The sequence below is a fragment of the Oncorhynchus nerka genome, linkage group LG9b (assembly GCF_034236695.1).
Source record: "Oncorhynchus nerka isolate Pitt River linkage group LG9b, Oner_Uvic_2.0, whole genome shotgun sequence".
NCBI classification, from domain to species: Eukaryota; Metazoa; Chordata; class Actinopteri; order Salmoniformes; family Salmonidae; genus Oncorhynchus; species Oncorhynchus nerka.
In genome coordinates, this window is record NC_088424.1 from 4,694,302 (window position 1) to 4,720,341 (window position 26,040).

The 26,040-nt window shown below is 41.7% G+C and overlaps 2 protein-coding genes and 4 non-coding genes across 6 annotated transcripts; 1 reads left to right on the plus strand and 5 right to left on the minus strand.

Annotated features, from left to right (window-relative positions):
• Nucleotides 1–5,025: 5,025 nt before the first annotated feature.
• Nucleotides 5,026–14,752, minus strand: eif4a2 (eukaryotic translation initiation factor 4A2). The gene is made up of 11 exons (XM_029642162.2): nucleotides 14,651–14,752; nucleotides 13,702–13,762; nucleotides 13,227–13,359; nucleotides 12,898–13,037; nucleotides 12,324–12,492; nucleotides 12,079–12,188; nucleotides 6,937–7,080; nucleotides 6,457–6,594; nucleotides 6,248–6,337; nucleotides 5,875–5,954; nucleotides 5,026–5,771 (listed from the first exon to the last, which is right to left on the minus strand). The coding sequence occupies exons 1-11, from the start codon at nucleotides 14,698–14,700 to the stop codon at nucleotides 5,627–5,629; spliced, it is 1,260 nt and encodes a 419-aa protein (XP_029498022.1). The 5' UTR covers nucleotides 14,701–14,752; the 3' UTR covers nucleotides 5,026–5,626.
• Nucleotides 12,565–12,635, minus strand: LOC115114897 (small nucleolar RNA SNORD2). The gene has a single exon (XR_003861293.1). It is a non-coding gene; the product is annotated as a small nucleolar RNA SNORD2 (small nucleolar RNA).
• LOC115114902 (small nucleolar RNA SNORD2) lies at nucleotides 13,101–13,169 on the minus strand. Its single transcript, XR_003861297.1, has one exon. It is a non-coding gene; the product is annotated as a small nucleolar RNA SNORD2 (small nucleolar RNA).
• On the minus strand, nucleotides 13,460–13,530 carry LOC115114900 (small nucleolar RNA SNORD2). Its single transcript, XR_003861295.1, has one exon. It is a non-coding gene; the product is annotated as a small nucleolar RNA SNORD2 (small nucleolar RNA).
• Nucleotides 13,898–13,968, minus strand: LOC115114901 (small nucleolar RNA SNORD2). The gene has a single exon (XR_003861296.1). It is a non-coding gene; the product is annotated as a small nucleolar RNA SNORD2 (small nucleolar RNA).
• Nucleotides 14,753–22,268: 7,516 nt separating the features above from the next.
• Nucleotides 22,269–25,716, plus strand: dcun1d1 (DCN1, defective in cullin neddylation 1, domain containing 1 (S. cerevisiae)). Its single transcript, XM_029642163.2, has 7 exons — nucleotides 22,269–22,502; nucleotides 23,407–23,620; nucleotides 23,777–23,945; nucleotides 24,178–24,308; nucleotides 24,412–24,494; nucleotides 24,665–24,761; nucleotides 25,075–25,716. The coding sequence occupies exons 1-7, from the start codon at nucleotides 22,500–22,502 to the stop codon at nucleotides 25,149–25,151; spliced, it is 774 nt and encodes a 257-aa protein (XP_029498023.2). The 5' UTR covers nucleotides 22,269–22,499; the 3' UTR covers nucleotides 25,152–25,716.
• The last annotated feature ends 324 nt before the right edge of the window (nucleotides 25,717–26,040 follow it).

Below are 26,040 nucleotides of genomic sequence, written 5' to 3' on the forward strand. Positions count from 1 at the left end.
GAATGGTGAGGGCCACAACCAAATCTTGCTTAGGCTAGAGCCAGCCCTGTATAGACTAATTTCGTAACTAATTCACCTGGGAGAAAACAGAACAGCTCCATCCCCTTTCATGGGGTTTTCACTTCTCCATAGCACCGCACGTTGAGCAGCGGAGAGTGTGCGGGGGAGTGGGTGAGATGAGAGTGACACACAAGCCTCATCAAACAGCTCTGGGCTGTGTTCCGGTGGACATTCTGTCTGATGGCTGTTGACATAATTTCACTTTTGTTTCAGACAGTGGGAGTTTTTCGAGGATGTCAAATCAAATCTATTGGTCGCGTACACAGTTTGGTAGATCTTATCGCAGGTGCAGCGAAATGCTTATGTTTTTAGCTCCAACAGTGCAGCAATATCTAGCAATACAATAACAATACATACACAATCCAAAAGTTTAAAATAACAAATGAAGACATATCAGAACAAGCAATATCAGAGTCCAGAATATAAATAAATATACACCGAGTATACCAAGCATTAGGACCACCTTCCTAATATATATATGCCCTCAGAATAGCCTCAATTTGTCGGGGCTTGGGCTCTACAAAGTGTTGAAAGCATTCCACAGGGATGCTGGCCCATGTTGATTCCAATGCTTCCCACAGCTGTGTCAAGTTGGCTGGATGTCCTTTGGGTGGTGGACCAATTCTTGATACACATGGGAAACTGATGAGCGTGAAAAACCCAGAAGAGTTGCAGTTCTTGACACAAACCAATGCGCCTGGCACTTACTACCATACCCTGTTCAAGGGGCAGCAGTCTCTAAGGCTCGGGCAGGGTAACGGGCATAGGCCGGCTAGTGATGACTGTTCAACAGTCAGAGGGCCTGGAGACAGAAGCTGTTTATCAGTCTCTCGGTCCCAGCATTGATGCATCTGTACTGTCTCCGCCTCCTAGATGGAAACGGGGTGGCTCAGGAGATTGAGGTCCTTGATGATCCTATTGGCCTTCCTTTGACACCGGGTGCTGTCAATGTCCTGGAGGGCAGGCAGTGTGCCCCCGATGGTGCGTTTGGCTAACCACCCTCTGGGGAGCCCTGCGGTTGCGGGAGATGCAGTTGCCATACCAGGCAGGGATACAGCCCGACAGAATACTCTCAATTGTGCATCTGTATAAGTTCGTGAGAGTCTTAGGGGCCAAGTCAAATGTCTTCAGCCTGCTGAGGTTGAAGAGGAGCTGTTGCGTGACGGGACAATTTCAGGTCCTCAGTGACAGGAGCCTAAAAACTGGAGCTCTATTTCTGTTGATATAAGACATTAAAACTGGGCTTTTCAGTCTCCACAATAACAATCTACAATCGTTTTGAGTGAGTGCATTTCTGATATGTGCATTTAAGATAAGTGGTTGAATTGTGGTTGAATTGTACAAAAATAATGAAATAAAATAAAAGTAACCCTTATGTACACTATATTTCCAAAAGTATTTGCACACCCCTTCAAATTAGTGGATTCGGCTATTTCAGCCACAGCCGTTGTGTAGAAAAATCGATCACACAGCCATGCAATCTCCAGGAACAAACATTGGCAGGAGAATGGCCTTACTGAAGAGCTCAGTGACTTCCAAAGTGGCACAGTCATAGGATTCCGCCTTTCCAACAAGTAAGTTGGTCCTTTCTGCCCTGCTTAGACGTGCCCCTCACAGAACGGGACCGCCGAGTGCGTAAAAACTGTACTTGTGCCGACGTTGCTTCCAGAGGCCGTTTGGAACTCTGTAGTGAGTGTTGCAACTGAGGACAGGCGATTTTTACGCACCGCACAGCATTTGGCGGTCCGGTTCTGTGAGCTTGTGTGACCTACCACTTCGGGCCTGAGCCGTTGTTGCTCCAAGATGTTTTCAATTCACAATCACAGCACTTAAAGTTGACAGGGCCGTTCTAGCAGGGCAGACATTTGAGAAACTGACTTGTTGGAAAGGTGGCACGTTGAAAGTCACTGAGCTCTTCAGTACGGGCTATTGGCTGAAATAGCCAAATCCACCAATTTGAAGGGGTGTCCACATACTTTTGTATATATAGTGGATATCCCTCGCATCCATTTTCTCTTGAGCCTTTTTCCTTTTTGTGTTTTCTATGCCTGATGGCCCACCACTCGTGCTGAAATAGGTGGGTAGGGATATCTTTGAGATTAGCCACTCTCCAAACAGTGGGCCTGTTTCCAAGGCAACGCCAGAGAAAATAATTCACTCAAATGGTTCAAAGAGGAGCCCAAAACAGGATCCAACAACCTAACTCCAACGATTCATAGCCACTATACTGGACATTTAGCTTTAACATTCATCTTGCCCTTGGGTTGCTATTGTAACGTCCTGTTCAGAATGACAAAACTACCCAAACATAATCCTTTTAGTTGGTTGTCGCTTTACAATAATCAACATTGTATTTCCATGTTTCTTTCCAGTCCTCCAGAAGACTGGCTTCTCTGCAAGGAAAACCGGGCCAAGCAGGATCAGACACTCTGAAGTCATCTAAATATCCAATATGAGTTAATAGATTTCTCTCCTCCTTCCCGAAGCGACCCTGCCAGCATAATTGCATTGACTTCTGTGAACGTGGGAGTCAAAGAACAAAGTTAATGTGCTAAAAATAAATGCACATATCATAGCCAATTATGCATTCACTGAGCTGCTCAGTGCCCCCGAGGCAGACTATAATTATAACTAACCTGCCTGCCTGCCTCAGACCTATACACATGCACAGAGAGATGGATAATTGATTTGTATGATATGTGTTAGTTTGTCGATGTCCATCATCTATTTCGTACAATATGTTACTAATTTGCAAGACGTGCGTGTTACGAATTCCAATTAGTTGTGGCTAATATCAGCTAGACAAGGGGTTAAGGTTAGGATTTAGGTTAAATTTCAGCTAAAAGGATTAAGGTTAGCTAACATGCCAAGTAGTTTCAATGTTGCTCAAATTGTCAGTGATGACATTCGAACATGCAACTTTTGGATTGCTAGATGTTCCATGTTATATGCCCGATCAACCACCCTCTTGTTTTTGCCTTAATTAACCCGTCTCATATCACCATAACAAACGTACTAACTCGACTGTCCTGAATTCAAGTATGTCCCAGATTTGAGACCAGTCTGAGTATATCCATAATCTGAGTAAACACCATGTAGGCCATTTCTGTGTTGTGACATACAGATGCGTCTATGCTCCCATATGTAATGTTTACTAAAGCATGGCACCTGTAAGTCTACAAGTACTCAATAGTTATCCATTGACTAATCGCTTAGTCAAATCATAAAAGAAACCATTTGCCCACCAAGATACAATTTTGGAAATCATTAACTGGAAACTCCACTAGCAGCCTTCTGCAACAATATACTAATACTCAGTGAGCAGACATCTACTGGTTGTCCTTGGTTGGTGTAATAGGACACACCAAAGCTTCTCCACAATATATGCTGGCTTTGATCCACTAGGTGGCAATATTGAGCTGAGAAAGGCCTCAGTTCTATATGGCACAGCAGAAGATGCTGAACTGACATGAACATGAAACTCCTCTTTAAAGTGGGGTCAAAAAGAACCAAAATAACTCCGTTCTCTTTGTATTCACACTGCCCTTGCTTTTGAATGAGTCGGCAACTCTTTAGCCAGTTCACTTCACCCATTTTGTGGACCGAATCCTTTAGAAAAGAATCAAGATCTTTTCCCAAAATGCAGAGTGCAAGACTAGACATTCAATCAGAATGTGTTATCGGACAGCTAGATACACCTACTTACACTTTGGAAGCTAATAGATTGCGATGAAATTGAAATATGAGACATGAATTGTTAATAGTATCTTCTGATTACATGTACATTTTATTGCTAACAGAATAAATAGCAACTAACTACATATCAAATAACACCGTAATTATATTGTACACCCAAGTTAGGCTACTGCGCATTTGAGAGAATAGATTGAATGTTGTGATGTCACCAAATATGTCATCTTCCCACACTCAAACAGCTTCAGAAGCTCTCTTAGCTTATATATTGCAAACAAAGAACCTGAACTAAAAACCTGTCCTTGACAATCGCTAATCAATATCCAAAAAAACAGCACAACCGTCAAAATCTTCTCTTTTGTGGCACCAATGCGAGAGGTTATGTCAGGGGAAACTGTTACATTAGTCTAGTGTGGGAATCATGACACGCAAACCTGGGGAGCTGTGTTCACATTGCCCCAGGATTTAAGAGAACCGATCTCAGACCACCGCATGGTCCCAGTTTGGTTTGCTTCAGGAGCTCTTTTGAGTCTGACGTCATTTGGCGTGTTCACACTGTACAAAAAATGTAAGCGAACAGTTCACAAAAACTGTCTGAAAGGGACCAAGTGGGAAAACACCCTAAGAAGTCATGTTCTCATTGGACAAGATAACGTATCAACTACACCAGGGGTCTTCAAAACACTTACAATACGAGGTCCAGAGCCTGCTGTTCTGTTCTACCTGAATTAATTGCACCCACCTGGTGTCCCAGGTCTAAATTAGTCCCTGTTCAGAGGGGAACAATGAAACACCAGTTCCACTGTTTGAGGTGAGTTAGAGAACTAAACCATGGTTGTGGTTTATCTATACTTTCATAGTATCACCACGACGACCGGCAACACAGCTCGTCTCTCAATCACCCACGTGGGTATAACCAGAGGAGCTGGCACGTGGGTATCTGCTTCTATAAACCGAGGCGATGGGAGGGGAAGGACTTGCAGCGCAATCTGCGCCAAAAATAGAAAGGACTTCTATTTTAGCCCATGACAACGCAGACTCTTGTTGACGCCCGCGAGCAGTGTGGGTGCAATAACAGATTTCTACATTTATTTTTGCAGGTGTAGTCAGGGTATTATAGGCTGGATATCAGTTGACAAGATAAAAATCAGGTGTACTAGTAGCTCCGGTATGGATAAATGCATGAAACTGCTTGAGGTCCCCAGGGAGAGGTTTGAAAAGTAGGTAATTCGCCAACTATTTAAACATAATAAATTACAATGCACGCTATCATTTAGTACAGCAAGTTCGGTTTTATTAATACATTCATAGTTTAAGGGAAAATAGCTACACGCTCTAAACGTTGTGTTCTGGAAAAACTAAAGAGGTAAACAGCATGTGAGCAAAATATGGTAAAACCAAGGACTTGGACAAAGTGATAAAATAGAGTACACTTAAATTGACACATTGCATAATATAGGAGGGTTAAATCTATAACAAATAGTGCAGAATTGCAATTACACAGAACATTTGTTAGCGTAACATAATTGGCAGACTTATTAATACAGCACTTATACCGTTTTGTCCACAAGAAGATCACTAAACGGTCAAGCACATCTACTACACAAACCTTTGTTGAACACCGAAATAAACTGATGACAACCATAATATTACCTGTCGCCAAGGCTTTCGTAGCTCTGACCAACAAACTCTTTAAAAAGGTTCGAATCTACAACTGTCCAGAGACCATCGAAGTCGCCTTATCCTACAAAATATCCGAAGTCTGATTCAGGCATAGCATTGAGAGAAGTTTACCTCGAACAATAACGTAAGCACAATGCAAGTGTACGACCGCTAGCACTGCGCTAAAAATTAAATTTCTCAAATCACTGGTTCAAATCAGGTCAGCCACGTTCAAAGGCATCTCATCAACTGTCGTATTGTAAAACGTCTCGATATCCCGAAGGATACGCTTGTCCTCTTCGGTCACAAAGTTAATAGCCACGCCTTTTCGGCCAAAACGGCCACCGCGACCAATTCTGTAGAAATGAATGGGGAACACAATGTCAGGTCCAGGAGCAAACTTTGCAAATACATTAAAGACTCAGTCATACCACAAGGCTTCAACTTCAGACTACATACCGGTGAATATAATTCTCTCGGTTTGTAGGAAGGTCATAGTTTATGACAAGGGAAACCTGCTGCACATCAATTCCTCGAGCCTGGAATAGCAACAAACACTAGTTAGAAAAGAGGCAAAGTTGAGGCACCGACATGAATATCAAAAGCACATTTGATTTTAAAATGTAGTCTGACATTAAGTAACAGATTCCTACAGCAAGAGAAACCCGTGGTGGAGAACAGACCTTTCATCTCCCAAAAGGTAATAGCTCAAAGCCATAACAGGGCCATCGCAGAGGACAAAGCCTTTGGGGTTGCATTTTGGGATAACACACCATGTACCAATGTTAAAAATCATCACTAATGACAGAGCAGAGTGATATTCTAGCCTCACCAGTAAGTCAGTAGTGATGAGCACTCTGCTGGAGCCAGACCGGAACTCCCTCATGATCACATCCCTTTCCTTCTGATCCATGTCTCCATGCTAAAAAAAACACATTTAAAACATGTAAAGTTCAGGTTGAATGAACAATACAACTGTCCAACATGACGGCATTTTGAGCTCCATTATAATTCTCATAGCAAGATGTCTGGTGATCTTACAAGAGCAGAGACAGTGAAGTCCCTTGCGTGCATCTTCTCCGTCAGCCAGTCAACCTTCCTCCTGGTGTTGAGGAAGATGACTGCCTGAGTGATTGTCAGAGTCTCGTACAGGTCACACAGCGTGTCCAACTTCCACTCCTGGAAGAAACAGGAAGGGTACAGGTCATTTTACTGAGCGGGCCTGGCGAGCCTTATGACAAATCATTTCTAAACGTATCATTAGATTGTAGCACAGAACCTTGAGACACAAGACAGTAAACGGCTCGCCCTAGTCTCATTGGCAACGCTACCTTCACATCTCTTCCTTTGGTGTACCCATGCTCACATGCCTGCAAGGGTCAAGCCCAGAGGCTTCACCCCCAACAATTTTAGCGGGGTGTTTTAAAAGACGGGAAATGCTATATACTCGGTTGGACTACAGGAACTCAATATTTGCAACTGAATAAATGTGGAGCCATGGCGTTGGTGAGCACAACAGACCTCGCGCTCTACATTGATGTAGAACTGCTTGATACCCTCCAGGGTAAGCTCCTCCTTCTTCACCAGGATGCGAATGGGCTCTCGCATGAACTTCTTGGTCACCTCCAGGACATCTGCAGGCATGGTAGCAGAGAGGAGGACCACCTGTGGAGATACCGGAGAAAACACTTGTAACAAGGTGAACTGGAGACATGCACTTTGGCATCCAAAGTGGCCGATTCATTGTCGCACTGGGCCTCGAGACAGACGTTAACGAATATTAAGAACGAGGTTAGACCACAAAGCATTTCCAGCACAGTGCGTAGTGCTCTCCCTCCACGCAATACTCTGCTGGCATTATGGCAGAAACCAGGCTAACCAGTCACCCCACTTCCACATAAAGTGGCAAAGAAAAATATCCCATATGATTGTCGTGCTAATATAAGGTCACAGGTTCAGCTTCAGAATGCAAAACAGTTGTGTATACTTGATTATACTGAGTTACTGTACAAAAATATGTTAAAAATGCAACATGTAAAGTGTTAGTCCCATGTTTGAGCTGAAGACCCCAGAAAATATCCAAACCAAAAAGTGTATAAAATTGTTTACATCCCTTTTAGTCAGCATTTCTTATTTTCCAAGATAATCATGTAGCACTGACACATGTAGCACTTCAAGAAGCTGATTAAACAGCATGATCATTACAGATGCACCTTGTGCTGGGGACAACTTGTGCAGTTGACACAATGCCACAAACATCTCAGGTTGAGGGAGTGCGTAATTGGCATGCAAACTGCAGGAATGTTCACCAGAGCTGTTGTCTGAGATTTTAATGTTAATCTACCATAAGCCACCTCGAACAGTTTGAGAATTTGGTAGTACAGCCAAAACGGCCTCACAACCGCAGGTCACGTGTAACCGCGCCAGCCCAGATCCTCCACATCCAGCTTAGTCACCTGCGGGATTTTCCGAGACCAGCCACCCGGACAACTGATGAAACGAGGACTATCTGTCTGTAATACGAGCCCTTGAGGAAAAACTCATTCTGATTGACTGGGCCTGGCTACTAAGAGACTGGGCAGGGCTAATAAGCGGGTGGGCCTATGGCTGCGCCCCTGCCCAGTCGTGAAATTCAGATTACTGCCTAATGAAATTGATCAATTTCCTCATGAACTAACATTGTTGCGTTTTGTTCATAAGGAAATCAATCAACTGAAATTAGTCCTCCATCTATGGACTTCACAATACAGATATGCATCTGTTGGTCACAGATACCAAGTTAAGGGCAAGGATATATATATATTTTTTAAAGTCAGTATCTGGTGACCACAATTTGCCTCATGCAAAATACACACCAAAAAACAGTACAAAAATAAATTGTTAAAACCCACCAATTATAAAAGTTAGGGGTGGATCAGAAAACCAGTAGGTACCTGGTGTAACCACCATTTGCCTCGACCAGCGCAACACATCTTCGCATAGAGTTGATCAGGCTGGTGATTGTCGCCTGTGGAATGTTTTCCACGCCTCTTAAAAATGGCCATGGGAAGTTTTTTATTTCACCTTTATTTAACCAGGTAGGCTAGTTGAGAACAAGTTCTCATTTACAACTGCGACCTGGCCAAGATAAAGCATAGCAGTGTGAACAGACAACAGAGTTACACATGGAGTAAACAATTAACAAGTCAATAACACTGTAGAAAAGAGTCTATATACATTGTGTGCAAGAGGTAGGCGAATTACAATTTTGCAGATTAACACTGGAATGATAAATGATCAGATGGTCATGTACAGGTAGAGACACTGGTGTGCAAAAGAGCAGAAAAGTAAATAAATATAAACAGTATGGGGATGAGGTAGGTAAAATTGGGTGGGCTATTTACCAATAGACTATGTACAGCTGCAGCGATCGGTTAGCTGCTCAGATAACAGATGTTTGAAGTTGGTGAGGGAGATAAGTCTCTAACTTCAGCGATTTTTGCAATTCGTTCCAGTCACAGGCAGCAGAGAACTGGAACGAAAGGCGGCCAAATGAGGTGTTGGCTTTAGGGATGATCAGTGAGATACACCTGCTGGAGCGCGTGCTACGGGTGGGTGTTGCCGTCGTGACCAGTGAACTGAGATAAGGCGGAGCTTTACCTAGCATGGACTTGTAGATGACCTGGAGCCAGTGGCTCTGGCGAAGAATATGTAGCGAGGGCCAGCCGACTAGAGCATACAGGTCGCAGTGGTGGGTGGTATAAGGTGCTTTAGTAACAAAACGGATGGCACTGTGATAAACTGCATCCAGTTTGCTGAGTAGAGAATTTGAAGCTATTTTGTAGATTACGTCGCCGAAGTCGAGGATCGGTAGGATAGTCAGTTTTACTAGGGTTATTTTGGCGGCGTGAGTGAAGGAGGCTTTCTTACAGAATAGAAAGCCAACTCTAGATTTGATTTTAGATTGGAGATGTTTGATATGAGTCTGGAAGGAGAGTTTACAGTCTAGCCAGACACCTAGGTACTTATAGATGTCCACCTATCCTAGGTCGAAACCATCCAGGGTGGTGATGCTAGTCGGGCGTGCGGGTGCAGGCAGCGAACAGTTGAAAAGCATGCATTTGGCTTTACTAGCGTTTAAGAGCAGTTGGAGGCCACGGAAGGAGTGTTGTATGGCATTGAAGCTCGTTTGGAGGTTAGATAGCACAGTGTCCAAGGAAGGGCCAGAAGTATACAGAATGGTGTCGTCTGCGTAGAGGTGGATCAGGGAATCGCCCGCAGCAAGAGCAACATCATTGATATATACAGAGAAAAGTCGGCCCGAGAATTGAACCCTGTGGCACCCCCATAGAGACTGCCAGAGGACCGGACAACATGCCCTCCGATTTGACACACTGAACTCTGTCTGCAAAGTAGTTGGTGAACCAGGCAAGGCAGTCATTGGAAAAACCGAGGCTACCGAGTCTGCCGATAAGAATATGGTGATTGACAGAGTCGAAAGCCTTGGCCAGGTCGATGAAAGACGGCTGCACAGTACTGTCTTTTATCGAAGGCGGTTATGATATCGTTTAGTACCTTGAGCGTGGCTGAGGTGCACCCGTGACCGGCTCGGAAACCAGATTGCACAGCGGAGAAGGTACGGTGGGATTCGAGATTGTCAGTGATCTGTTTGTTGACTTGGCTTTCGAAGACCTTTAGGCAGGGCAGGATGGATATAGGTCTGTAACAGTTTGGGTCCAGGGTGTCTCCCCCTTTGAAGAGGGGGATGACTGCGGCAGCTTTCCAATCCTTGGGGATCTCAGACGATATGATAGAGAGGTTGAGACAATGGCGGCGGATAGTTTCGAGAAATAGAGGGTTCAGATTGTCAAGCCCAGCTGATTTGTACGGGTCCAGGTTTTGCAGTTGCTGGATAACATCGATCCAGAGCATCCCTAATATTATCGATGGGTGACATGTCTGGTTAGTATGCAGGCCATGGAACTGGGAAATGTTCAGCTTCTAGGAATTGTGTACAGATCCTTCAAGCATGGGGCCATGCATTATGCTGAAACATGAGGTTATGGCAGTGGATTAAATGGCATGACAATGGGCCTCAGGATCTCGTCACGGTCTCTGCATTCAAATTGCCATTGATAAAACGCTGTGTTCATAGTTTATTCCTGCCCATACCATAACCCTACCTCCACCATGGGCCACGCGTCACAACGTTACCTTCAGCAAACAACTTTGAAGTCAGTTACGACGCCAAACTGCAGTCAGGTCAAGACCCTACTGAGGACGACCATGCAGATGAGCTTCCCTGAGACTGTCAGAGTAGAAATTAATTCACCTGCGGAATCATCTGAGACAGTCAGAAAGAGAATGAAATAAGACATTCTATTTTTGCTCTTTTATAGCGACAACTACAGAAAAAAGTTAATCAAGTGCACAAGGCTACATGTGTGCAAAAATAACATTCACTGAATAAAAACATAATAATCCCCCTTCCCTCACACGTGTTATTGTCAAGTTCAACACAACAAAAGCAATATCTCTGGGCTACACTACACGTTATTACATTTTCCACAGGCAAAGTGTACATGGGTTCTACAATGTGCCAGCAAGAGCCCCTTTGTTGGCACAGCCCTTTTTATCCACTGTATTGAAAAAGTGAACAAGCGAGAAAGAGGGGGAAGTGTGTGGTGTTCCCTTCACCTCTATAGTGACATCCAGCTTAAGCCAGGCCCAGCTCCAGCTACACTTGATCCCTGAATCCACTTGTCTGACAACTACCGCCTCATTTTTGACCCAATTCTTCATCCTGAAGATTAACCACATACCATAGAAGGAAAACATTAGTTCATAGAGAAACTAACATTTCACACAGATTGCCAGGGTCCAGTGAGCAAATAACTTGATGTCAAAGAGTCGTATATCACTTAATACTATAGCGAATTGTTTATGTTACTAACGTTAGCAAGCAGTCTGACTTTAGCCAGCTAATTTTCACATCAAACTCAATTATTTGATCAGCTAAGTTGCTCAACATTTCTCTGGCTAGCTAATGGAGAATTCAATCCAGCTAGCAAGATACTTAATGCTAACAATTCTTGTTCCACCACAATTGCTCCCTCACCTCAAACGTTAGAAATAACGCCAGTGTTTTCGGTTACAGCTCATGAAGTACGCTTCATCACCTTCCCTCCCCCGTGGTCAGGCTTCTCACCTACCTCTTCGTTATCATTCAGGGGACGCGCTTATCTACCTGGCAAACTGCCTTTCAACTCTGTCTTTCCAGAACACACACTGATGCTGTAACTAGCAAGTTTGTTGTCTCTTCAGTCACGTGCTGGATTCGGTTACGTGAAGAATTGGCTCAGCCTTTTTTCATCTGATCTACACAGATCACGTATGTTACCTGTTTTGGATTCAAACCGATACATTTCGCTGAAAGGTGATCGGTATGCATCCCTGTTAATCAGCTTCTTGATATGCAGCACCTGTTGGGTGGACTGATCAGCTTGGCAAAGGAGAAATGTTCACTAACAGGGATGTAAACAAATTTGTGCACCACATTTGAAACATAAGCTTTTAGTATGGTCATTTTCTGGGATATTTTCATTTCCGCTCACGAAACCAACACTTTACATATTTGTGTGTATGTATACATGTTCCGTGTGTATATAAAGAAAAGAGACCTACTTGAATGTTTGTGCTCAGTTTCTGAAAGATCTCATAGATCTGATCCTTAAAACCACGACTCAGCATCTCATCAGCTTCGTCCAGGACAAACATCTTGATGCATTTTGGAGCTATAATATAGTAGACAAGACTGCAATTTAGCACATGCATTGTTATCAACAAGCTAGGAAGGCCTCTAAAGATTACCAATGGACGAGAGAAATGAGTTGGTCAGATGGCAGATACTTACACTGATGAGTACTTACACAGGTATCTCCTGTTAAGCATGTCAAACACCCGGCCTGGAGTCCCAACCACTATGTGGGGGGCCTCGGCCGTCAGCTTCTGCATCTCGTTGCGGACGTTGGTGCCCCCAATGCAGGCGTGGCAGGCAGCCCCCATGTAGTCTCCCAGAGCCAGAATCACCTTCTGGATCTGAAACGAGTCAAAATGTTTAATGGTGATATACGCTTGACATAATGCATTATATTGACTTGAGGGTTTCGCGAGTGATCAGTCTAAAAAGTAGTCACCATCATCAGGTCTGTCCCGAAAGATGAAATGCCATCATTTCACTCAACCCTTGTTACAGAAGGGAACTGAACCCCCTCCCCCCATAACAAGTGGTGTGCAAGGAGTCAGGTCAACTTTCAGAGCAATGCAGCCATGGACAGAGACTACACCGATCCTAAGAGATCTGTCACCTCCTTTAGTCCAATTTGTTGATTTTGCATGAAGGAAGGAAGTGGGGAAAATATAAATACCTTTTTGTTTGAGACTTAATATGCCGCCTTGGTCTGATACACACTTAAGTTTATCCTGACCTCAGGTACAGCATACCTGCTGAGCCAGCTCCCTGGTGGGGGCCAGTACCAAAGCCTGGGTCTCTTTCTGCTCCATGTCCAGCTGCTGCAAAATAGAGATGGCAAACGTGGCAGTCTTGCCAGTGCCTGACTGGGCTTGGGCAATGACATCGTAGCCTGGGTGGGGGTGGGAGCAAAGGGGTTTCATGATCAGAATGCAAATTAAGTCCTCATTCACTTGAGTGATCAGTGAGACTAAAAGTAGTTCTCCACTGCAGTCCTGAACGATGATATGCCATCATTTCAATGAATAAGAGGATGTTTAACTTTCATTTATTGGTATAAACAAACCATTGATTTACATACCTTTGATACAAGGAATGATTGCCCTCTGTTGAATGGCCGATGGCTTCTCAAAACCATACGCATAAATACCCCTAAGGAGTGTCTCCTTCAGGGCCATGTCATCAAAGTTGTCTGTAATCTCATTCCAGTTGCTCTGCACAATGACATTAGTATTTAGTTTACAGTGTACAAATTATAAAGACTACAAAAGTAGTTGATCACAGGGAGTCAACTGCAGGTCTATGCTGGAGGTTGAGTGATCAGTATAAAAAGTAGTCACCATCATCAGGTCTGTCCCGAAAGATGAAATGCCACCATTTCACTCAACCCTCGTTACAGAAGGGAACTGAAATCCTCTTTAACAAGTGGTGTGCAAGGAGTCGGGTAAACTTTCAGACCAACGCAGTCATGGACAGATTACACCAATAATCTGAGATCCAGCATTTATTTTAACCAAAGTAATTTGGATTTAGCAAGGACTGAGTTGAAAACGTACCTCGATGACACCATCAGGCTCCATCCCCTCTGGCCCTGCGTCATGCTCACGATCTCTTGAGCTATAGTTGAAAATAAGGGGCAGAGTCAGACAAACGGAGCAACCAAAACATTCATATTAACCTGAATATGGTTATTGGGAGAGGGTTGGTGAAGAAATGACAGCAAAATCCACATCAGCCAAACTTAACATGAAAGTGTGATGAATAAAATACAAAGTTGAAATTCCAGGGTCAGTCCCGAAAGATGGTATGCCATCATCCCACACTACATTTAGCTAGTGTTGCTTATGGAGTAAGACCTGTGGTGTTCCAACGTCACCGATTTGGTTGGTTTGTCTCGCACGTGTCAACATCCCGATGGGGCACAGGTTACATAACATTAGCTAACTAATCTTCGTTGGGGCTGATAAGCCTATGAATTTCAATAAGAACAACAAACAGTTTCTCCCCTTCTATTCCTGCCGCCAACTCAATCAGTGCGTTGCAATGTTTGCAAGCTGACTAGCTAACGTCAGCCAACAACCTAGATCATTTAGCCAAACTAGCTGGAGTCAAAGCCATAAATTGATTACTCTAGTCTGGCTGAAACTTAAGTCAACCTAGGTTGGAACTAGGCCGTTGATGACACTATATGACGTTGTCTAGCTGGTTTTAGTGGTAAGCATCACATTCACTGACTGTAGGCATGTCAAAATTGTGTCTAGATAATCAAATTGTATATTTTCCTGCATGTTCTTTGCATCAGCTAACCATGAGGCGGACGTGAACTACCATCTTGACAGAACACTAACGTGGCTAGCTAACGTTAACTAACATTTAGCTAGTAAGCTAGTGCCAATGGGGTCCGACGTTGTAAACCACCTAGCTAGCTAGTTTCCTACGAATAGCTACAAGATGAATGGAAAATGCATGTCATTTTAAGGTGACACCAGGAAACAAGGCTTTTACCTGTTGTAATCAGGAGAATCGCTAGACATGATCAGTTCAAACTTCAACATGCGACTGGAAAAGATCTACAGTGAGGAGGACAAGCGATTTTATATGGCCGGACTATTTTCACTGCTATGTAAAGAGTCAATCTGGTCATTTTTCGGGACAGACAAGACATTCTCCATACAAAGACAATATTTTTAGTAAACTAATATTTGTGTTTTATGTGTTAATACTGTGACGCTGCGTTCTACAACGCGAAAACAACAAAATAGGTAGACTATATTTTATAGCGGAAGGATATTGCAGCACAAGTTGTATGTGTTTGGGTTACTACGGCGTTCTCATCATGTCAAAATTTATGGCATGCTAAATTCTATGGGGAATTTACTCAAAATGGTGCATACACCTTTGCCAATACAACATATCAACTTTATGAAATCATTTCTAACCTCACAGTCTCCTCTGTTCCTCATTTCTCATGTATAGTACCGCACTGTTTTACCACTCATACATTTGGAATGTTTTGGATTATTTTCTAACTAGATTTATAACCTTCCCAGCCCAGGCCCATGAAAAAAAATGTATACATGTTTTTGTTGTTGTGTAAAGTAAAGCATTCAATTCAATGAATTCCCGCCCAGAAATGTATGTCATTATCAATCTCACAACTAAAACCCCAACTACAAAGTCTTGCATTTGATAGCTAAATACAGTATTTCACTTGTGTAAAACCTGCAGGTGCAAACCCAGCTCACAATGTTCACCTGTTTGAGTGTCAATTTTTTTCCATTAGTTAGGGGAACATTCTATCTATGTTAGCAAAAACCTGAGAACATATATATATATATGTGTTTTGGTCTTAGGAGAACATTCCCTTAAATGTCTAGCAGAACATGGTGGCAATGTTCTCCGAATATACCACAAATGTTCTAGATGGGTTTTATGGGGTGTTTTAATAAGAGCATTCATGTGTACCATTTTCTGAGGGTTAGGAGAATATTCCATCAATGTTCCATCAAAACATACACGGAACATGGTTGCCATGTTCTTAGAATATACACTGAACAAAAAATATGAACGCAAAATCAAAGATTCTACTGAGTTATAGTTTATATATGGAAATCACTTAATTTAAATAAATAAATTAGAACCTAATCTATGACTGCTCGATGGGTGATGTGTCTGGTGAGTATGCTGGCCATGGAAGAACTGGGACATTTTCAGCTTCCAGGAATTGTGTACAGATCCTTGCGACATGGGGCTGTGCATTATCATGCTGAAACATAACTTGATGACGGCGGATGAATGGCAAGACAATGGGCCTCAGGATCTCGTCATGTGCATTCAAATGATGTTCGTTGTCTGTAGATTATGCCTGCCCATACCATATCCCCACTGCCACCATGGGGCAGTCTGTTCACAATGTTGACATCAGCAAAATGCTTGCCCACACAACACCATACACATGGTCTGCGGTTGTGAGGCCGGCTGGACATACTGCCAAATCCTCTAAAACATCTCTGAAGGTGGCTTATGGTAAAAAAAAAATAACATTGAATTCTCTGGCAACAGCTCTGGTGGACATTCGAGGAGTCAGCATGACAATTGCACGCTCCCTCAAAACTTGAGACAAATGTGACATTGTGTTGCGTGACAAAACTGCACTTTTTAAAATGTTATTATTCTTATTTTACCTTCATTTAACTAGGCAAGTCAGTTAAGAAGAAATTCTTATTTACAATCACGGCCTACCCCGGCCAAACCTAGGCGACACTGGGCCAATTGTGCGCCGCCCTATGGGACTCCCAATCACGGCCAGATGTGATACAGCCTGGATTCAAACCAAGGACTGTAGTGACACCTCTTGCACTGAGATGCAGTGCCTTAGACCGCTGCGCCACTCGGGAGCCCATTTTAGAGTGGCCTTTTATTGTTGCCAGCACAAAGTTGACCTGTGTAATGATCATGCTGTTTAATCAGCTTCTTGATACACCTGTCAGGTGGATGGATTATCTTGGCAAAGGAGAAATGCTCACTAACAGGGATATAAAATGTAAGATAAATATGGTTTTTGTGCATATGGAACATTTCTGGGATCTCAGCATGTTTAGTTTATATTTCTGTTGTGTGTAGGTTAATAAAAAAAAAATATATGTTTTTTTTCTTATGACAAAATAAAAGCTGATTCAAAGGGGGTGTGGCAGATTTCAAAACTCTAGGCAGTAGTGGATAAACATGAAAGGTGGTTATCGAGGAGGGGGAGACACTTCTGTTTGCCTACTAGCGAATTGACACACTCCTCGACCACTTATCGGTTTCTGGGTCTTGGAGGAGAAAGGACGGAGGAGAGAGAACAGAGGACGGTAAAAGTCTACACCTGTTGTATTCGGAGCATGTGACAAATACATTTTGATTGATTTGATTTAAGGCCAGGCAACACACCCTCATAACCCCTCACCCCCCCTTAATATTTTACCAGTTGAATGTAGACACAAATATAAAACTTTATTGTATTAAAATAGTTCTGAAATATTGTATAAAAATATGCAAGTGAGGCAATATGTCATTAAATATGTGCATATTTACATATTGCACGAATACATTTTTGGTTTTATTCTGTTAAGACACTCCAGGACCAGACTTGTCCGGAGCAGATTGTGGATAAATACGTTTTTCATCTTTCTATCTGTAAAACACTAAAGATTTTTCCAAAGAAAATGTTATCTAGAAAAAAAAAGGACAACATATCAACAATTCCCGCTAAGGATAACCACACAGAATGCAGGTGCTTCTGGAGCTGAGAAAAATGATTTGGCGTGTGGGAAGAGTCTGACTTTCGGGGAAATGGCAGTTAACCTGTTTGGGATAGGGGGCAGCATTTTCACGTTTGGATGAAAAGCGTGCCCAGAGTAAACTGCCTGCTACTCTGTCCCAGTTGCTAATATATATATATTATTAGTAGATTTATCAGTAGATCGCTGTAAAGCCTTTTTGAAATCGGACACGGTGGGTAGATAAACAAGAAGTTTATCTTTCATTTGGTGTATTGCACTTGTTAATGTATGAAAGTTCCATATTAAAAAATATATATTTTTGAATTTTGCGCGCTGCCTTTTCAGCAGAATGTTGTCGAAGGGTACCGCTAGCGGAAACCCTAGCCATAAGAAGTTAATGTTAAAGACAAGTACACTGAATTTAGACTACCAAACAACAAACTCATATTTAGACCCAATCCCCATCTCTTCAAAGTAATTTATTAAATATAGGCCTAGTGCAGTTTGTAACACTCTATGAAATGGCCTTTTAAATTATGTTTCATTTAATGTAGTGAGCTTTGAAGTGATTGATGTGCAGTGCCTAGTATTCATCCCCCTTGACTTATTACACATTTTGTTGTGTTACAGACTGAATTTAAAATGGATTAAATTGATTCTACACATACACAATTTTTAAAATGTATTGTAAAAAATCAAATTTACATATGTGTTCACACCCCTGAGTCAATACTTTATAGAAGCACCTTTGGCAGCGATTACAGCTGTGAGTCTTTCTGGGTAGAGTCTCTAAGAGCTTTCCACACCTGGATTGTGCAACATTTGCCCATTTATTATTTTCAAAACTCTTCAAGCTCTGTCAAATTAGTTGTTGATCATTGCTAGACAACCATTTTAAGATATTGCCATAGATTTTCAGGTACGGTCGTGGCCAAAAGTTGAGAATGACACAAATATTAATTTTCACAAAGTCTGCTGTCTTTAGATATTTTTGACAGATGTTACTATGGGATACTGAAGTATAATTACAAGCATTTCATAAGTGTCAAAGGCTTTTAGTGACAATTACATGAAGTTGATGCAAAGAGTCAATATTTGCAGTGTTGTCCCTTCTTTTTCAAGACCTCTGCAATCCTCCCTGGCATGCTGTCAATTAACTTCTGGGCCACATCCTGACTGATGGCAGCCCACTCCTGCATAATCAATGCTTGGAGTTTGTCAGAATTTGTGGGTTTATGTTTGACCACCCACCTCTTGAGGATTGACCACAAATTCTCAATGGGATTTAAGGTCTGGGGAGTTTCCTGGCCATGGACCCAAAATATTGATGTTTTGTTCCCCGAGCCACTTAATTATCACTTTTGCCTTATGGCAAGGTGCTCCATCATGCTGGAAAAGGAAATGTTTGTCACCAAACTGTTCCTGGATGGTTGGGAGAAGTTGCTCTCAGAGGATGTGTTGTACCATTCTTTATTCATGGCTGTGTTCTTAGGCAAAATTGTGAGTGAGCCCACTCCCTTGGCTGAGAAGCAACCCCACACATGAATGGTCTCAGGATGCTTTACTGTTGGCATGACACAGGACTGATGGTAAGCGCTCACCTTGTCTTCTCCGGACAAGCTTTTTTCCAGATGCCTCAAACAATCGGAAATGGGATTCATCAGAGAAAATTACTTTACCCCAGTCCTCAGCAGTCCAATCCATGTACCTTTTGCAGAATATCAGTCTATCCCTGATGTTTTTTCCTGGAGAGAAGTGGCTTCTTTGCTGCCCTTCTTGACACCAGGCCATCCTCCAAAAGTTTTCATCTCCCTGTGCATGCAGATGCTCAGTAATGTGTTGTATTGGATATGCCTGAAATGTAACACTTTGTATTCAGGACAAAAAACGAATTGCTCTGTCACATTTGTTTTCCAGTATTACTTTATTGCTTTGGTGCAAACATGATGTATGTTTTGAAATATTTTTATTCTGTACAGACTTCCTTCTCACTCTGTCAATTAGGTTAGTATTGTGGAGTAACTACAATGTTGTTGATCCAGCCTCAGTTTTCTCCTATCACAGCCATGAAACTCTGTATCTGTTTTAAAGTCACCATTGGGCTCATGGTGAAATCCCTGAGCAGTTTCCTTCCTCTTCGCATCTGAGTTAGGACGGACACCTGTATCTTTGTAATGACTAGGTGTATTGATACATCATCCAAAGTGTATTTAATAACATCACCATGCTCACAGGGATATTTAATGTCTGCTTTTTTTTACCCATCTACCAATATGTGCCCTTCTTTGCAAGGCATTGGAAAAACTCCCTGGTCTTTATGGTTGAATCTGTGTTTGAAATGTACTGCTCGACTCAGGGACCTTTCAGATAATCGTATGTGTGGGGTACAGAGATGAGGTAGGCATTCAAAAATCACGAGAAACACTATTATTGCACACAGAGTGTGAATTGTTAAGCAAATTGTTATTCCTGAACTGATTTAGGCTTGCCATAACAAGGGGTTTGAGTACTTATTGACTCAAGACTTTGCAGCTTTTCATTTTTAATTAATTTCTAAATATAATTCTACTTTGATATTATGGGGTATTGTGTGTAGGCCAGTGACAAAAAAAATCTGAATGTCATACAATTTAAAATTAGTATGACAAACTAAAGACATATACATTTTCCTAAAGTTTTGGAAATTGTTCAGTTTACCTTTTGAAAATACTAATGTTAATGGACCAAAATACCACCAAAATGCTAAATTGATAGGTAGATGCAAAAATGTATTTTCAGTCTATAGTACCTGGCCTTAAAGGCCACACAATCAAGTGCCGATTTTAGCAAGTAAATCTTTGGGGCAAAAATAATAATATGTGGGATGCATGCCAGCAAAATCATTGCACAACACAACACTAAACAATACATTAATCACACTATACCACTACACCTGGCCATTAGTGGAGCCTTGTCTGGCAGTGAAACCGTTAATTCAGCCTCATTTACTGCCTTTAAAAAAAAACATAGCTGATATGGCTGACTTGCTTAACCAAATGTGGTTTCTACTGACAATTGAGATGTACAAACTATGGCATAAGGGGACGAAAAGCGGATAAGAGGCAATCCGTAATTTCGATTAAGACATTAATGGACGAGTTAGGACGGATGTAGTCAATATAAATATTTGTTCAGCACTTTTGAAATGCACAGCGACAGAATTCAGAACATGGGCCATTCTTACAGTCTTCTCCCTGTACACCAAGCCAGAACCGTAGGATAAATAAAGGGGGTATATGAGCTGACAATGAAAGCTCTTACAATATTCAATGATTACGTTTCTTAAAAACAGGTTATAGGCTACATGTGCACCACATGTAGCCTATAACCTACATGGGGCACAATCATTCTTCATTGACAGCATGGCCAATGTTGAATGTTTATCATTGTAAACTAGGAAAAGAGACCCTTGATCTTAGACTTGGGACCACACAGCCACTCCACTGAATAGCAGGCTAATGATTGCTTTGCAATGCTTGCAGTTAGACACTGATTCCTTCCAAACCACTCATTGTTGAATTTCCCATTTCCAACTTGTTGTGTAATGTTTATGTTCAATGGCCGATGAGCACCGATACAGTTTATATATAATTTATCTTCGTTATTTCTCTTCATATGACAAGGATTAAAAAGGATTTGTTAGTAGATTGTTGACTTGATTCATGATGATGACTGCTAGCTAAGATTTTGAAAGTCCAATCAAAGCTACTGTAGATATAATGTGATTTGACATTTTATCTGTGGCCAAGGACCTTGAGCCTTCATGGATGGGCACTTCTAATGTAACTCTTATGGCAGCACCCAAGGGGCTTGAATTTTCGAGCTCTACCCGTAGACTTGGCACCACCACAGAAAGCACTGAGTTAGGCTGAAACACCTGCATTTTGAAGCTGCCTTACTCAAGAAAACAAATAAGAGACCATGTTTGTATGTGGCTTTATTAACTCAGTGATATATATATATTTTTTACATTGTTGCAAACTGATATGTGATATTAATGCCAAAATAACATGCAAAACAGGCAAGCCCCCCAAAAAATGGTTTACTAAAAATGTGGAGCTCAAAAGAGGTGGGGCTCTCCAATCCTTAGCCTGCTATTCAGCGGAGTGGCTGTGTGGTCCCAAGTCTAAGAATAAGGTTCTCTTTTCTTAGTTTAAAATGATAAACATTCAACATTGGCCATACTGTCAATGAAGAATTATTTGTGCCGCGAAAAAATCGGAACTGCAAAAGCTGATTTGAATGACGGGTTTCCACTGTGCACAATGATTTGGAGTGTAGAAATACTCCTGAGTAGAATGGGCCACCATTTCACTGCGACACAAAGTACAGAAAATTGTGTACAGTCCAATAAATTATAAGATTACACACACAAAACATGTGTTGATAATATAGTCTTGAAAAAAACACATTTTATAGAAATATTTTTAATCGTTATTTGTATGATAACTATTGTAAAATATATCGACAATGGTGCCCATTTCCCATAATAATTAATTTACAAAGTTAACAGGACGGGACTTTCTCAAATTTTTATACATTTCTTAGGGTGCGTTCGTAAATTCGCTCTGGCTATCTACTCCTATTTCAGAGCGCTCTCGTCTGAGTGTGCCAGAGTGCAGAAAAACTGATGAAGTTACGAACGCTCAATATGACCGGTGTAACAAAACGTCATTAAACTGTTGCCAGCGGCACAGTTACATGCGAGTTAAGTATGCTAAGGCGAGTAAAACTGTCAGAGTGAGTTCTCTCACTTGTGTCTGTAAGTTTCTAGCTAGCTAGCCAACTTTAGCTTGGGTACTTGACTGCCGTTGTGAGGTCAGAACGCTCGGATCAATCCTACTCCTCGGCCAGAGGGTCCAGTGTGCGCTCCGAGAGCGAAAAGCTCTGAATATATGAACGCCCAGATCTCACTCAGCCATTCCAAAGTGAATTTACGAACACACCATTATTTTTGAAGGGTTGCAAAAATCCGTGACCCGGAAGAGTTTAGCTAGTTATTCTTGCCTGCTTCACAGCGGTGGGAAAACGAGAGTCGGGCAATTACAAACATGGTGAGGAATATGTTCTGTTTATTTCGTTTTGGTGTCTATTTGTAGTTATCTCCTCCTTAGTTTATCACATTAACACTGAATTTAAACAAACTTGCGTAAACGGTTATCTGTTACCTTTGTTTTTCATCCTAAACACTGCTAACGTTAGCTGTTACTGTTAGCTAGCTAGTTTTTTTAGCAACTCGGCTGGATTTCGGTTCATTGTCATTGAACAACCAGGCTAGCTAGCGTGTCAATAATGCAGCATAGCTAGGTTGTCAGACCGCTATAGCCAACAACATATACTAGAGAGTCAATTTAGCAATCTAACTTTGCTAAAGAAGCCGGCCAATCTCCGCTAGCTTGTCTTTAAAATGAACATGTATGCTCCGTCGCGGATCATAGCTTTGAGTAGGCCTGTTTGTTTTGCCTATACACGCCTTGGCTAAGTAGTGCATACTGGATTAGAATGTGTGAATGGTACAATAACTTAATTGTTGTACTCTGTATGTCATGGTAACAATGTTCTGCACCCAAACCTCGCATGCATAGTCGACTAAGCAGTGTTACGTTATGTTGAGTAGATACCTAGAGGAAAGTCATTACACAACTAAATGACTACATGCATTCAAGGTTGTGCTTATTGACAAGATACCATCAGAAGAAGTGTGCAATGGATGCATGTATTGTTAGGTTTGCAGAATGCTGCAGGAATGGCATTTCTACCTAAGGCTATACAGTTTTGAAAGTTCTCACAATTCTGAGCCTGAGTAGAGCTATACTTCAGGGTGTCATTTGGAAAATGCGCAGGAGTTACAATGAATGGTTTTTAGTTTTGTCAAAGCATTGTCAGAATGAAAGCTACAGGTTGTCTTTTAACCTGCGTACTCCATATTGTTTGTCCTGAAAATGTCTCTTTACACAGAACAAGCTGAAGTCCTCACAGAAGGATAAAGTTCGACAGTTCATGATCTTCACACAATCGAATGAGAAGACTGCATTGACCTGTCTGTCACAGAATGACTGGAAACTAGATATCGCCACAGACAACTTTTTCCAAAATCCAGACCTCTACCATTCGAATCTAAAAGGAGCATTAGACAAGAAAAAGTTAGAACAGCTCTACAACAGATACAGAGGTAAGTGTCATAACTCAAGGTTGTGAAGGTTTTAAGACAGTTAAAACAACAGCAGTATTACTGGCTGTAAAAATAAAAACTGCTGTATGCCATGCATGCTGTTGCTCACAGTGATGAAAGTATTAATTGAACCCACCCCCTTTATCCTTTACTTAGACCCACAAGATGACAACAAGATCGGTATAGATGGCATCCAGCAGTTCTGTGACGACTTGGGCCTGGACCCGGCCAGTATTAGTGTGCTCCTCATTGCCTGGAAGTTCCGGGCAGCAACACAGTGCGAGTTCTCCAGACAGGAGTTCATGGACGGGATGGCAGAACAAGGGTGAGGACTGTCTTTGCAAGAGATAGGTTTCACTTTATTTCTGTGTCCAATTTGACTGACTAAGTGACATGTTTTTGTGTTACCTGGTTTCATCATGTAACTATAGAGGAAATTGTCATCACTATCAGCCATTTAGTTGTGTAACCGAATGTAGGTTAAGCTCTTTCTCCACGTCGGGTAGGCTAACACTTAAACCAGTAATTGGTGCTAAAGCTTATTTTGTTCTCCTCAGGTGTGACAGTATAGAGAAACTAAAAGCCCAACTACCAAAAATGGAGCAAGAGTTAAAGGACCAAGGGAAATTTAAGGACTTTTACCAATTTACATTTAACTTTGCAAAGAATCCTGGCCAGAAAGGTTTGGGTAAGCAATTAATTTTGACTCTCCTGATCTATTTTCATAGTCTACTCTGCTCCTTGGACTTGGATTTCTCTCAGACATGTGCTCATTGTTGTGCATTTTCTAGACTTAGAAATGGCAATTGCGTATTGGAATTTAGTACTGGCTGGAAGATTCAAATTCCTGGACCTGTGGAATACATTTTTAGTGGTAAGTTATTTATTTTAACTTAATTTAATACATTTTATTGGTCCCCCGAAGGGAAATGGAATGGTGGGTTTGCTTCAGTTGAAGGCTTCAATAAACATGTTGGACGATAAATGGAGGTTAGTTGTTTCTCTTGATGCTCATTTGGATGTTTTCCTCTACTTCCCCTGCAGGAGCACCATAAACGATCAATCCCTAAGGACACCTGGAACCTCTTGTTAGACTTCAGCACAATGATAACTGATGACATGTCCAATTATGACGAGGAAGGTTTGTGTTTAACATTTTTTTAAACTAAACTATAGCTATCCATTGCCTCAGGTCTGGTGCATGACAATGGAATTGGTTGTGAATAGAACAATATGGAGCCAGCCCACTTGTTGCTTCTTCCAATAATCACTAGATATTAAAGGTTGTTTTCTTTCTTAACCCAGCATCTTTTGTGCTTCCATTTTTAAGATAAAGCAAGTTTCATTTTAAATATGAAACATTAGTGAGAATATTGTCTAGTCAATGTTCTACCTCATGGGTCTAATAGAGACATTTCATTGTTTTTCTGTCATTTTTGTCTCTTCCCTCAAAGGAGCGTGGCCAGTCCTCATTGACGATTTTGTGGAGTTTGCGCGGCCGCACATCGGTACCAAAAGCACAGCAGTCTAGGTTCCCAAACTCGGAACGTCCATACGTTTGTTTATACAAAAAACACAACCAAGGCGGTGAAACGGAGCACAGGGGACTGCACTGAGCTGAGATCTATGTTGCCTTTTCCAACCCTCAGGACTGAGATGTTTTACACAAAGACTATATAAAAGGCATGTCTCCTCGTCGGTCGTCTTGTGGTGGTTTGGGCTTTTATCTTTAGTATGGGGCTTTTTTGCGTCGACTCTAGCCTCCTGGAGAGGAGTCGCCATCCTGGACCTTACAGTTCCTGTCCCAGTGTTTAGTATACGCGGTCAAGGTTCGCGTGAAGCAAACCAACACCCCGAAAAGACAAATACAATTGTATCGTATTCTAAATACAGGGGTCCGTGAGGGAATGTCATTCTTTAAATATGAAATGGAATTTTAATACTTTGTGTGCATTCCTGCTATGAATTTTGTTTTATGAGACATTTGTGTGACTGACCAGTACAAAAGCATTGATTGTAATATTTTTTTGGTTTTAAGCATAATGCTTTTCAATACACATGTATAAGGTAATAAAATGTTTCAATTTGGTATCTTTTTAATGTGTCCAAGGCTCTTTGTGTGTTGATGATGCACACTTGTCTGTAATTTTTCTATGCAAAAGTTTATACCGGAAAGTTGCATTTCATATGAACTTGTCTGGCATATGCTGAAAGGATGTACTATTCTTCCAATTTGGAGGGGGGGGTTATACATATTTTATTTTTCTGTTCCAACATATTCCCACTCATCGAAAGGTATGTGATCGTATACTAAGAAAGGTTTTAAATTGTTTTAGTCAAATATGACATCTGTTTGGGCTTCTTGCTGTCAATTTGCATTCTACAAATGAGTGATTATATTCCGTTGACACCAGGTAGGA